At 38.7% G+C, this 12,340-nt stretch overlaps 1 protein-coding gene across 3 annotated transcripts in view; it reads left to right on the forward strand.

Annotated features, from left to right (window-relative positions):
* Positions 1-12,340, forward strand: part of USP8 (ubiquitin specific peptidase 8) — a 25,263-nt gene continuing 12,923 nt past the window's right edge. For 2 of the 3 annotated variants that reach the window (XM_006030407.3, XM_006030409.3), the window contains exons 1-9: positions 1-169; positions 904-1,048; positions 1,690-1,775; positions 4,490-4,634; positions 5,593-5,653; positions 6,896-7,055; positions 7,313-7,475; positions 11,313-11,457; positions 11,577-11,803. In XM_006030407.3, the coding sequence (XP_006030469.1) occupies positions 66-169; positions 904-1,048; positions 1,690-1,775; positions 4,490-4,634; positions 5,593-5,653; positions 6,896-7,055; positions 7,313-7,475; positions 11,313-11,457; positions 11,577-11,803 (1,236 nt within the window). In that variant the 5' untranslated portion in view covers positions 1-65. The remainder of the gene's footprint in view (positions 170-903; positions 1,049-1,689; positions 1,776-4,489; positions 4,635-5,592; positions 5,654-6,895; positions 7,056-7,312; positions 7,476-11,312; positions 11,458-11,576; positions 11,804-12,340) is intronic. The other variant, XM_006030408.3, reaches the window with a different exon arrangement.

Raw genomic sequence — 12,340 nt, forward strand, 5'->3', positions numbered from 1 at the left:
GAAAACACTGAGAAAGACTTGTAAAGAATTTTGCAATCCCTAAGGACATAACTAACTATATTAACATGCCTGCTGTGGCTTCAGTTCCTAAAGAGCTATACCTCTGTACTTCGCTGAAAGATCTTAACAAGAAGACAGAAATAAAGCCTGATAAAACCAGTACAAAAAAGTATGTGAATGTTTTTGAGTTCATTGACTTTAGAGTTATTATTCAAATGCTACAGCTAAGTAGCACATGATGCACTGTAGTTTATACACTTAATTACAGAAAGTGGTAAGTCTTAATACTGCCCTTCTGGCTAAGATCCAGTGCAGGTAATTGTTTGGACCCAACATTTCTCCTTGATTTTAGTTAGGAACATGGTCTCCCACAGTTCTATATAGTGAACTTGTGGATTGTCAAGCCAAATGTACCAACATAAAATGAGTCTTGGACTTCTATGAAATCCACCCCTCTCCCCCCCCACAAGCAGTCTTTCCTCCCAAGTCACTTTAAGTCAGCCATTTCACAAGAACAGAAAAAGCCTGCCTTTAGAATTTTTAGATTGAATATATAAGTACTTCATGCTGTTTTGATGTGATAAGTAGTTAAACAAAACCAGCCTGTTCTTTGGAGAGAACTAGCTTTGAACAGTCCCTCTATAAGTGAATTCTTGTCAGAGTTGTTTTAAACTGAGCATTAATGCTGTGATTCAAAAGGGTTAACAAAAAGGAATGGCATTTGGGGAAAGGGGTTACAGTTCACATTAGGTGAAACACTTGCACTGTGATCCCAAAGGCAAATATTTAAACCATAAGATTTGAGCATTCAAGTCAGTATTTTATTGTGGCACCAGATGTACTTTTTGAAAGATAAAGTCAAGGGTTGTATGTTTTAATTGTTTTTTCTCCTTCAATTTCAAGTTATGTGCAGAGTGCCCTTAAGATCTTCAAAGCAGCAGAGGAATGCAGATTGGATAGAGATGAAGAGAAGGCCTACATCCTATACATGAAATATGTTACTGTGTACAATCTTGTTAAAAAAAGACCTGATTTCAAGCAGCAACAGGTATATAGTGTGCAACTGATGTCTATATTGGTGGAAACAACAAAAGTATTCTGAATTAGTGGTCAGTTTATCTGACGATTTGAAGTACAGCTGAGAATTGCACTGACATGGATAAGAGAATAAGAGATTGCAATAAGCAAATTGTAGCTTGTGCTGGCAACTGAGGCAGTCAGTTGTAAATACTCTTTATTGGGAATCTCTTTATTACACTACTACAAATGAGCAACTGGATATATGCACAGTGAGCATGTATGCATTATGGGGGTTGTCCTGCTGTAGTCTTTCCTGATAAGGTGCAAAACTGTTTCTTTTCTTTTATTTTTTAAACGACTTCTTTGAAAGTGAATAAACGCATCTGATTCGTCCTTGCAGCCAGAGTTGTCTTATTAAGTAAAAAATATTAATACACTTGTATGTATAAATATTTGTTATGGTTTTTTAAGTTAAGAGGAGCACATCTAATTTTATTTAGAGCAACTGGCATTAACAAAATTCTGTTACATTTAAGGCCTTTTAATTTTTTCTTTACTGAGGAAACGTCTTCATGTTTTCAGTGTGCTGCTACATATTAAGTGTCTAGAAATGTGCTATTCTGTATATACACTGGATAGTACTGACTGTACTTGGGGTTGTAATTTCAGGATTATTTTCATTCAATACTTGGACTTACAAACATAAAAAAAGCTGTTGAAGAAGCTGAAAAACTCTCGGACAGTCTGAAACTCAGGTACGTGAAACCTGTGTTCAAAGATAATATGTAAAATCCTGCACTGATTTCAAGTATACTGACCATATGCTGTTGTGGCTTTGACCACATACAGACCTTCAGTTTTAACTGGAGAGTTACAGTTGTTCAGGATTTTTTTTTAAATTGCTCTCAGGAGACTTTCTTCTTGGAGAATGAATGTCTGTACCTTCCCCTATCTGAGAAGCTACAGAACAGTCTTCAGTATCCCAGGGTGCTCTGCTCCTCAGGGGCTCAGTATTCAAATGTCTTCAGGGGTCTCTGGGTAAGTTTTTCTACCAGGAAAACAAGCCCAGGATAATTCTCCCAGGTCATTTGCACATGCATATGCAGCCTTTGTCTCTTAAATATTAAATTAGGCATCCTGCTTTTAGTTGTTGTTGATATCAGGCAATCCAGAGTGTACAAAACTAAATTTCATCTGCTGTCATTGGCCCCATTGACTCGCAGCTCTGTATGTTTAAAGTTCCTGTAATTTTAGTAATCAGAATTTACTGCCATCTATAAAACTATTTTAATGCATATACTAAATAAAAGGTCCCAAGGAAAACCTCTATGAAATCACTACTGCTTGTCCATTAAAAGCATTTCCTAAGCACATATGTATATTAAGACCATATTCACACACTAAAAGCCCTTTGCCTTTATCTGTATAAACAAAGCTCTCCTACTGTGAGCATACTTTATGCTGGCTAAAACTGTTTTTGCTGGCAGTTTAACTTGTGGGCTCCTCAACATTAGCAAAATCAGTTTAGTCAGACTAAATGCATCTATGCTAGGAGCTTTTGGAAGTGATCAATAACTTTTTTTGCACAGTCAATTTGTATACAATTCAGCAAACATGAATCTGCATGGTACCTATGCATATGAATAGAGCATTTCTGAAAATGTTGTGCAGCATTTATTTTGAACAAATCTGGAGACTGTGCATCACCAGAGCTTGTGAGTTCACAGAGGTTTTTTAAAATGTTATTTTAAATCCTTTGGAGTTTTACATTTCAGAAGTGCCATAGATGCACAGCCAAATCCTGCGCAGTGATCCTAGTATGTATTTACTGAGTTAAGACCAAGGCACCATTTGTGAAAGTTTCTTGTTTAGTAATTTTTGGATTTCTTCCAAAGTTTGAGGATGGATATGATGACTAATCATTTTAAGAGTATAGTGTAAATATGTATTTGGGCATATTGACGCATCTAAGGATTCTTACAAATGAAAAGTGGTTCGGGGGTGGGGGGGGTAGAAATCACAGAAGCCACTCAGTAATAAATCTGCTAGTTGGTTTACCTAACTAGCTTCCATCCTGGACAGTGTACCAGAAAAAAAGTCATCAGATTTTAAACACACTCATGAGACAGGTGGGAAACCACTATTTCCATGAGAATAAGAAAATAAAATGGATTGTCTAATGTGCACCTGGTACAGGCAGAAGTCTGACTTAATTTACTTAAAGAATCCCTCATATCTTAAAAAAAAAAAAAGTGAGGGATAAGTGTTTACTTTCAAGATGCAGTAAACACATGCTTCAGTATACTTATCTTGTGGTGAGACTTAAACATGTTTTTGCTTTGCTGAACATGAATGCTTTCTCTGAAATACATCTGTATCGCCGACTAGAAAAGTTGTAGAGAAACATCAGATTTCAAGCTTGCGTCTTTATCCCTGTGGAATGTCCACGCCACTGAGAGAAACATCAAAAGGACAGACACGTTTGGTGTCCAAGATGTAGAGCAGTAACTGGATGTCCTTAGTTTGACATGTTAGCTTTTCAGGACTAACTGAATGGCAACCACTTGGCCACATCTTATTAACTAAGATGCAAGACTCAGCACTGTTTTCTCATTGCTTAGCTACAGAGTTATAGACATGGATTTACAATATTTGTGCTATCTTTGTAATGAGAGGAAGTAAAAGATTCAGATAGATAGGTTGGGCTAAAAAGGAAAACAAAAACCAGAACAAGAATCCCTAAGACCAGGGGCAAGGAGCATGTGCTGATTTCATGGTAGCATCATTGTCTGAATTCTTCATCTGGAGCTGTTGGGCTTGTAACTGTATTGAAAGTTAGTTTTCTTATTTAAGCTCCTACATGCAGTTGATTGTGATAGTCTTAAAAGCATACCAGATGCAGACTGAGGGGAGTTCTCTGGCCAAGAACAATTTGAACACTGAGCAATAAGCGCAAGTGCTACTCACTAGGTTCTCTTGGCAAAAGCATTAAGGGGGGCTTGCTAATTTGCGTAAGTGTCAACATTCATTTTTAAATCTTAAACCTAAGAGATTATGCTGCTTAAATGTAGTTGAACTTTACACAAAGACAGGAAGTGGGGTGGAGGGGGAGGAAACTTAACTTTGTCAGTTATATGAAAGCAGAAATACAAACAACTGAGGCTGGGGAGGAAATGAGCTTGAGTTTTGAAGAGCAGTGGCTGTAAGATGGTCCCTAAGAGAAGAAAAACAGGGATTATTTGCAAAGTGGGGGGGACTGAGGGAAGAAGACATTTATCTTCCCCCATCCCTGACACCGAGGAATAACATAGAGTAGTTTGATGGGGAAATGGAATAAATGTGGAGGGCTAAAATAAGTGTGACGAGACCTCAACATTTAAAAGTTTACAAGGAAATCATTGCACAAGTCTATTGAGTGATTGTAGCCCATGTTAAAAGTGTCTTTAAAAACTGGGTATTTTCCTCCTAGATATGAAGAAGCTGAAGTTCGGAAGAAGCTTGAAGAAAAAGAGCAACAAGAGCAGCATAAAAGGCAGGAGGCAAAGGATGATGGAAGGGCTTCAGCCAAAAACTCTTCAGAAACTGCAGTGGATTCCAAAGGAAAAAGCCAGAAGGTAATGGAGGAAAATATTTATGGATAAGATAGGAAATCTGATGCCCGATTTTAAACAAGCAATTTATTACAACACCACTTACACAAGGCTGTTTTACTGTAGAGAGTGGGTTAAATTGTGATATTTCGCTAAAGGATAGATATTTTAACTTGGTGAAAGTTAACTATTTCCAATTCAGGAAGGCTGTTAGTTTATTTTCTACCCTTTTGTCAAATGCTTTTTATTTTTATAGCACATTACAAAGTTTGAGTTTTCAGTCATTCTGTATTTTAAACCGTCATGTTGAATTCCTTTACTTTATTGCTTTTTGTAATCTTAGAGATACAGGTACTCCTCACTTAATGTCGTCCTGGTTAACGTTGTTTCATTATCACATCGCCGATCTGTTAGAAAACATACTTGTTTAAAGTCACACAGTGTTCAGTAATAACGTTGTTTGGCCACCACCTGCTAGTAGGTAACTACTGTGACGTAACTGAATTTGCTTAAAGTTGCATTTTTCAAGAACGTAACTACAATGTTAAGCAAGGAGTAGCTCTATGATGTGCAGGATTGTTTCCTGGCATTTGTGCATGGAAGTGACCCTGGATTGCAGATCTCATTTTTGGGAGGGAGAGCACTAACTATCTCTGAACAAAATCTAGCTAATCCAAGAAAGCAGAAGTAGCTTAGTAGGGATCCTGCCTCAGTCATGCACGCAGCATGATCACCTAACAGGCAATGTGATTTTAGGTTGTATCGTCTTTCCCAGTTTCCCCTTTGTGCTGGGAAGCTGTCTTCCCAGTCTTCTGGTGGGATTCCTGGAACATCTCCCAGCATAACCTAGGAGATTCCCTCTTGTTTGGCCTCCTTCCATGGATAGCAGTCTGACCAATTCTTGGCCATGGTCATTTGCTGAATTTGTTACAGTATTATATATTGGAATATTAATGTAGCAACTTCTGACACTTTCTCAAAGCAGATCAACGGTGAGAAAAAGGGTTTGGTGGAAAGAAGAGATCAGCTTGACAACTCAAGTGGTAAGTCGATGTTTCATCAAGTGCTAAGTGGTGTTTCATAGAGATGTGAATGAAAAAAAAAATAAATCATATAATTCAGTTTGGTAGCTTCCCTTATTCATCTTTCTGTCATTGAAGAAAAAAAGAATTACTGCATCATCTTAATCTAGTTATTCCTAGTATTTCAGTATATTGACTAAATCTCTTTAATTTGCTTTATATAAAAAGTAATGTTTATAAATACTGAGCTTTTAGGTATTACTTTGTAACTTTCTCTGAATTTATGAAAGTTATCCCCAAATACAGGGTGTTGATAAAGTCCTTGTGCAACTTTAATAACTTTGGATGTGCACATGATTGAAGCAAACTGTAAATGGTGATTGAAAGCATAATTCATTAAGTTTTGACACAATACAGCTCAAATTTCTAGACTTCAACATAACCACCATCTTTCAGTCCGACTTTCTAACTCATAGAAAACATTTTCCAGTTGGTGCTGAGTGATTTCATGAATAGCATTTGTGATCCTTACCCTATGTATAGCTTATACTATGCTAAAAACTTATTTATGCTTTCAATCATTGTTTACAGTTTGCTTCTGCCATGTGTATATCCAAAGTTAAAGTTTAAAGTTGCACAAGGACTTTATAAACGCCCTGTAGTATGTTAGAACATGGTTTGGTTAAGGTCTTTTTAGGAAGCTGCTGAATTGTACATTTGATCCCATTGATATAGTTATTTGAGACAAACTGAACTAACCTTGTCACGGTCAACAAGAAAGAAAGAAACAAGCCAGCTGCTAGTAATGTGAAAGATTCTAGACGGGTTTAAAATGTTTCTATTACTTTTATTTAGAGTAAGGAGCTCTTTCACCCTCTCCCTGAGTTTTGCTCCTCTACTATAGTTATATGAAATTCTTCTCTTGTAAGAGCACACCCACGGCCCACAATGTAATGATACCTGTTTGCACTCATTTAGGTAACACATAACATTGATCATTTAAAAAACATAGACTTTTAGAAATGAGCCACTAATCTTTATTTCAGTGGGAACAGAGCGTCTCAGATATTTTCTTCTTGTGAAGTCCTACCTGCAGCATTCTGTTAGAAAGCTTTCACACAGGAAAAGAACTTGAATATTTAAATTAGCTTTCCCTAGGAAATTAAGTTTTTGGTCTTGTTTGTTTGCAAACTAGATTCTGAACATCTCCAGTGAGACACAATCATAATCTTTTTCTGTTTTTAATGTCTTTGCATATAATAGCTTCTGTATCTAAGGAAGCAGTCACAGCTGAGAAACTCTATAGAATGATGATGGACAAAAACATTGAATTGATCATCATGGATGCACGAAGCTTGAAAGATTATCAGGAATCCTGTATTCCAGATTCCATCAGTGTTCCAGAAGAGGCTGTCAGTCCTGGGTATGGAATACTATTTTCATGATACAATCTTTTGAAGGAAACTAAATATTGTACTGGTTTAATTACTATATTCTGCAAAATGCAGTAAGTGCTGTTAGAGTAAATGGCATGAATAAGTGAACATTTAGGGAGATCCTGGGTGGCCTGCCCTAAGGGTAGGCCTCAGTTCAGTTTACCTGTGTGTTATATCCATATCACAAGTTCTGCCAAAAATGTTTTTGTGTATTTTTGGATGAAATGCATTATTTACATTTCAGAGTCACAGCGAACTGGATTGAAGCTCGACTCCCAGAGAATTCTAAAGAATCATGGATGAAGAGGGGACATGTAGATTATATTGTTCTACTTGACTGGTTCAGTACTGCAAGAGACTTGCAACTAGGAACCACGCTGCAGAGCTTGAAAGATGCACTTTTTAAGGTTGGCAGATTTGACATTTTATACTTGACTAATTTGGGGGGGTGGAAAAGACCTATTTAAAAGTCGCTTCTTATTAACCAGGATAATAAAGGGCAGGAATGAGATGCAATATTCTAGGTAAACACCTGTTTTCCTTTCCTGCAGTTTTCACCTAGGTTCCACAATGTTGATACCTAACAAGGGTTGGCTGAAGTTACATTTTTTTTCACTTGCTCCCACTTTTGTCAGAGAACAGAATGGACTGAGGAAACGAGCTTTTTTCTTTCTTTCTTTCTTTTTTTTTGGGGGAGGGGGGTTGAACATGATGAAGTTGCAAAGATCTCGTCTTTGTAACCTGAAATTCATATGGGGATGTGCCTGTCTGGTATCAGCATGACAGGGACATAGTCAGACTTTCCTCCCCTCTTGTCCTAATTCCTGAGAAATGCCCGAGCATCTGCTGCCTAATGAGACTATTGATAGCTGCTAAAGAGAGAAGGAAGCCTCTTCTGGAGGCCTGTGGGCCAGCCAGTGATGTACTGTAGGTCTCCAGGGCCCGGGGGCCAATGCTTGCATTTGCACCCCCTCATCTTTTGCGCTGAGACATCTTCTGCTCCCACCCTGGCCCTGTTTGGTTACCTGTTCTGGCCAGGAAGGAAATGAAAGTCCCAGCACCGGCTGTGGGGGGGAGGGGTGGCAGCCGGAATTTCCGGCCAGAACAGGTAAGTAAAGGCCCAAGCCACGGGGCGGGCGAAACAACAAACGCGGCCGCCATCCGCATGATAAGAACCCTGAAGGGCCATGCCCCCCCACCCCTGTTGGTCCACCACTGGGGCCAGCGCTTCCCAAACCAAAAGAATTGAGACCTACCAACTCCCGTCAGCTTTCTTAAACTAGCCGCTTTCTCTGTTTTATATCTATTTTCCTTAGAGGGTTGCAGAGGAGTATGAGCTTGTGATGCACCAAGACTTTTAAAAAATGTTAAATGGTTTGATTTCTGTTAATTCAGTCTCACTGCCAGCAGATTTGTATGTATGCTGGCATCTTTAATTTTTAAGTTTATGCCTTATTTTAAATATAGGGGAAATACTAGGTCAGTGACTCTTAGTACATTTCCCAGGCCATTTGTCTGGAGGAGAATATAGATGTTATTTAACCTTTCAAACAAGGGTTTCTTTGGCAAAGGAGAGGCTTCAAGAATGGACTTCTTAAGGTATGGGGTAGGTGTAAAAGATTTAAATTTTTCATCCAGTAGTTTAGAATTCTTAACTGAGCTGAGGTGCTCACATTTCTCAGTGTGGTTTCAGAGCGCATGAGCCCTCCCCATTGTACAATTAGGCAGAGATAAAAGCTGCTGTAAAAAAGTTAGAAATCTCTGCTTTATGCAATAAAATGGACTGTATAGACTACCTTTTGTGTTTTCAGAAGCACTTTTCTGCCCATCTTATTGTAAAAAACTAAAACTCTACCCAAGGCTTGTTTTGCTGTAGTATTTCATTTTCACTGCATTTATTCTAGCTCAAATTTTTGCTAAAAGATTCCAAGGTATTTAAAAGTAGACATCACCTCAAGTTCGTTTTCTTGTAGAAGAAAAATCTGGTTTCCTAATCTACTCCCAAAACCCAATGCCTTGGTTTTAGCGGTGTTGACTTCCAAGCTATTTGAGGTACAGTACTGCTGAAAGGTATCTAGTAACCTTTGGAGGTCTTTTTGGGATGGTCACAATATTAATGTGTCATCTACATAAAGCGAAAGGGGGACAGTCTTTCAAAATCATGGGTGTGTGGAATTGATTCCGTGTTAGCATCTAGTTTAGATCATTCAAGAATTAATTAAAAAAGCAGTGGAGCAAGCCAGCATCCTTGTCAGACCCTTGTTTTAATTGGGAAGGTATTGGATAGGGCACCATCAATTCCATAAAGCATCCTAGATGCTGTTTGAATAATAAGTGACAGTTAATTGTAAGGGAGTTTTATCCATAGATGTTATTACAAGTTTCTTCCATCATTTTAATCAGTGACAGTGATGCTCTGGTTTGTTGTTTTTTTTAACTTGTGAGCCAGATGAATGGCATGGGCTGTTCAGTGGGTTGGATCAGACCTGAATCACCTCTTCCATCCCTGTGCACATGGACTAGGCCCTGTGCTGCCTCCGCTCGGCCCAGCACATCAGGCCTTGTTATCTGGCCCACAGGGCTCCCTACGGGTCCAGAAAGCTGGTAACAGAAGAGCAGCAATTGCTGAACCTGCTCCCTTGCTGCCAAATGTTTGGACCCATGGGGAGCCCTAAGGACTGGATGACAGCTGCACTGGCCAAATCTGGCCTGAGGTTGTGCACCCCTGGCCTATGGAGTCAAAAGCTCCCTTGAGATCTCTGAAGGGTATATACAAATGATTCTCTTTTAACGTATTTAGATGCTAGATAGTGCAACACCAAGCAATGGCCCAGGCAGTGGTACCCTTCTCTAAAACCAACCTGTTCTCCCAAAATATTATTTTCAGAGATCTATGCCAGAAGATAAAAGTAAATGTTTTCCAAGAATTTGGGGAGGAATACACACAAGATGAATGGGTCAATAAGACACAGGATCTCTTATCACCATTTTAAAATCTGGGACTATTATATTTTTATTCCAATGGTTTGGATGGATACCTTGTAAAAATTTTGGTCAGACTGAGCACCACTGGTTAATGAATTATTTGGTTTCTGGGGGAAGAAAATCAAAGTCAGGGGCATTTCCATTTCTCAGCAAGGACATATATTATCTTACTCATGATTCAGAGGCGAGATAATGGTCTGTTTGTAGCTTAATAGATAACATTTACTTTAGCAAGAAGCTACCATTTCCTTCTATTCCTATCTGCACATAAGTTTAAAAAAATAGTTAAACACACCACAACAAGATCCATATATCTTTTAGGAACATGAGGAATTAAGCTAAAAAATTAACCCTTTAGTTATACATTGCCAAAAACATTGGTTATTGTTATTTTCCTGCAGCTGCCAATTCTTCCCATCGTCTCGGCATTGAGCACTTCCCCCTCTCACTAAAAATTCAGTTAGAATCTTATGTTGAGCCTTCCTTAAAAAACTATACAACTAGCTCCTGAATCAGAAGTAGGCAATATAAAGATCATTCAATGGAATAATGATCAGTACTGTTTTGGCAAAAGCTTTAAATAAACTACTACTTGTATTAAATTTAGTAGAGAGAGAGAAAAGCGATATTTTCATTCTACAATTTGTTCCTCCTTCTTTAAATATACAGTTCTTATAAAGAGACTTGCACAACAATTTCTAGTACCTAAACCTACACAGCTAGAATTTGGAATTGCTGCAGGCAGACCCTGCCTTCTAAGTGTACTGCTCTATTAGATGACCTGCAATTCCTGCAGGCTCCTCTGGTCATAATAGAGAATGAAGAATGTGTGGTAGTGTCGAATCTGAAATTCCCAGCTTTTGTTAGTTGATGGCAGATGATTAACAGTTTAAACTAATGCAAATATTCACAAAAGAACTGAGACCCTGCTAAGTACATTCTTACTATATAAAACGTATGGCTTCTAAATGGGGAGGGTTGCTGCTAGTAGTAGTAAATATTCATATTATGATAGTGCCCAAAGACTTTGGTTGAGAAGGAGACCCTGTTGTGCTTGTGCTGTACAGATGCATAAGGAAATCCCTGCCCTGAAGTGTTTTTATACCCTGAATAATTAAATAATTAACTAATTACCATTCTGAAAAAGAGCTGTTCCTTAAAGTTTAACAGGCAGCAATGGAAGTTTTAACATAATATGAGCTGATATTTAAAAGGTGCCTTTGCAATGTTCACATTATCATGTTTCAACATTTTTTCAGTGGGAAAGTAAAACTATCCTGCAGAATGAACCTTTGGTCCTGGAAGGAGGCTACGAGAGCTGGCTCCTCTGCTATCCCCAGTACACAACAAATGCTAAAGTAACCCGACCCCAGCATGGCAAAGATGAAGCAGTGACTGTATCTTGTAAGTAAGAAGGAAGGCTAAAGTGGTCCAAGACTACGTACCTGGAGACGCACTGTTGTTGTTTAGGATTAAAAATATGTTGTTTGCTTTAAAAACTACTCTAATTTTATGTTTTTCAGTGGATTTTACTTACCCATCTCTGGAAGAGCCAGCTCCTCCTCCACCTCTACCTGTTGCCTATGTAAAGCCCTCCCCAGTAGAAGTGACTGAGAAGGATGAAATAAGAAACAATTTGGATAAGACAATAGGATCACTTAACACCCCCAGCATCCCAGGTGCAGGTACCCCCAGATCTGACAGTTCACCTGTAGTCCACGCAGTGTCAGCTACAAGGAATATCCCTGAGGTAAGCTGTTCTTTCTTCTGTTTAAGCTTGTGTTTATTAGTTAATTATTCGTGACAAACCTGCAAACTGGAATGATCTAGACTTGCGAGGAAACAACAGCAGCACTTGCCTCAGCATTGTAGGCTTAATAGGTTATAGATTTCCACCTTTCCTAATCAAACCACACATGATAGACTAGGAAGGATCTTTTGGTTTCTGTTGTGGTATGGCTTACCTCTTAACCCAGATTTCCACTGTGCTTCTGGAGCCTGTCTTCCCTGGGCTGATAAAGGTGCATTAGTGGTCTCTGTGTCCCTTTTAGCCAAAAGCCCTCCTATGCAGCAATAAATAAATAAAACCCACAGACCTTCTTTCTCTTCCCTCCTCCACAGGCCATTGTTTCCTGGTTCTTCACATTTTCCCTTCTGGTAGGGACATCAGCTATACATCTTTTCATAGCCTCAGACAATTGTTACAGGACTCCCAGGCACCTCCTGCTCTCCCAGGTCTGAGCTACAGGAAACTCTTAAATACCCTCCCCCAACCAAAAGCAAATTT

The sequence above is a fragment of the Alligator sinensis genome, unplaced genomic scaffold (assembly GCF_000455745.1).
Source record: "Alligator sinensis unplaced genomic scaffold, ASM45574v1 scaffold476_1, whole genome shotgun sequence".
In the NCBI taxonomy this organism is placed as follows: domain Eukaryota; kingdom Metazoa; phylum Chordata; order Crocodylia; family Alligatoridae; genus Alligator; species Alligator sinensis.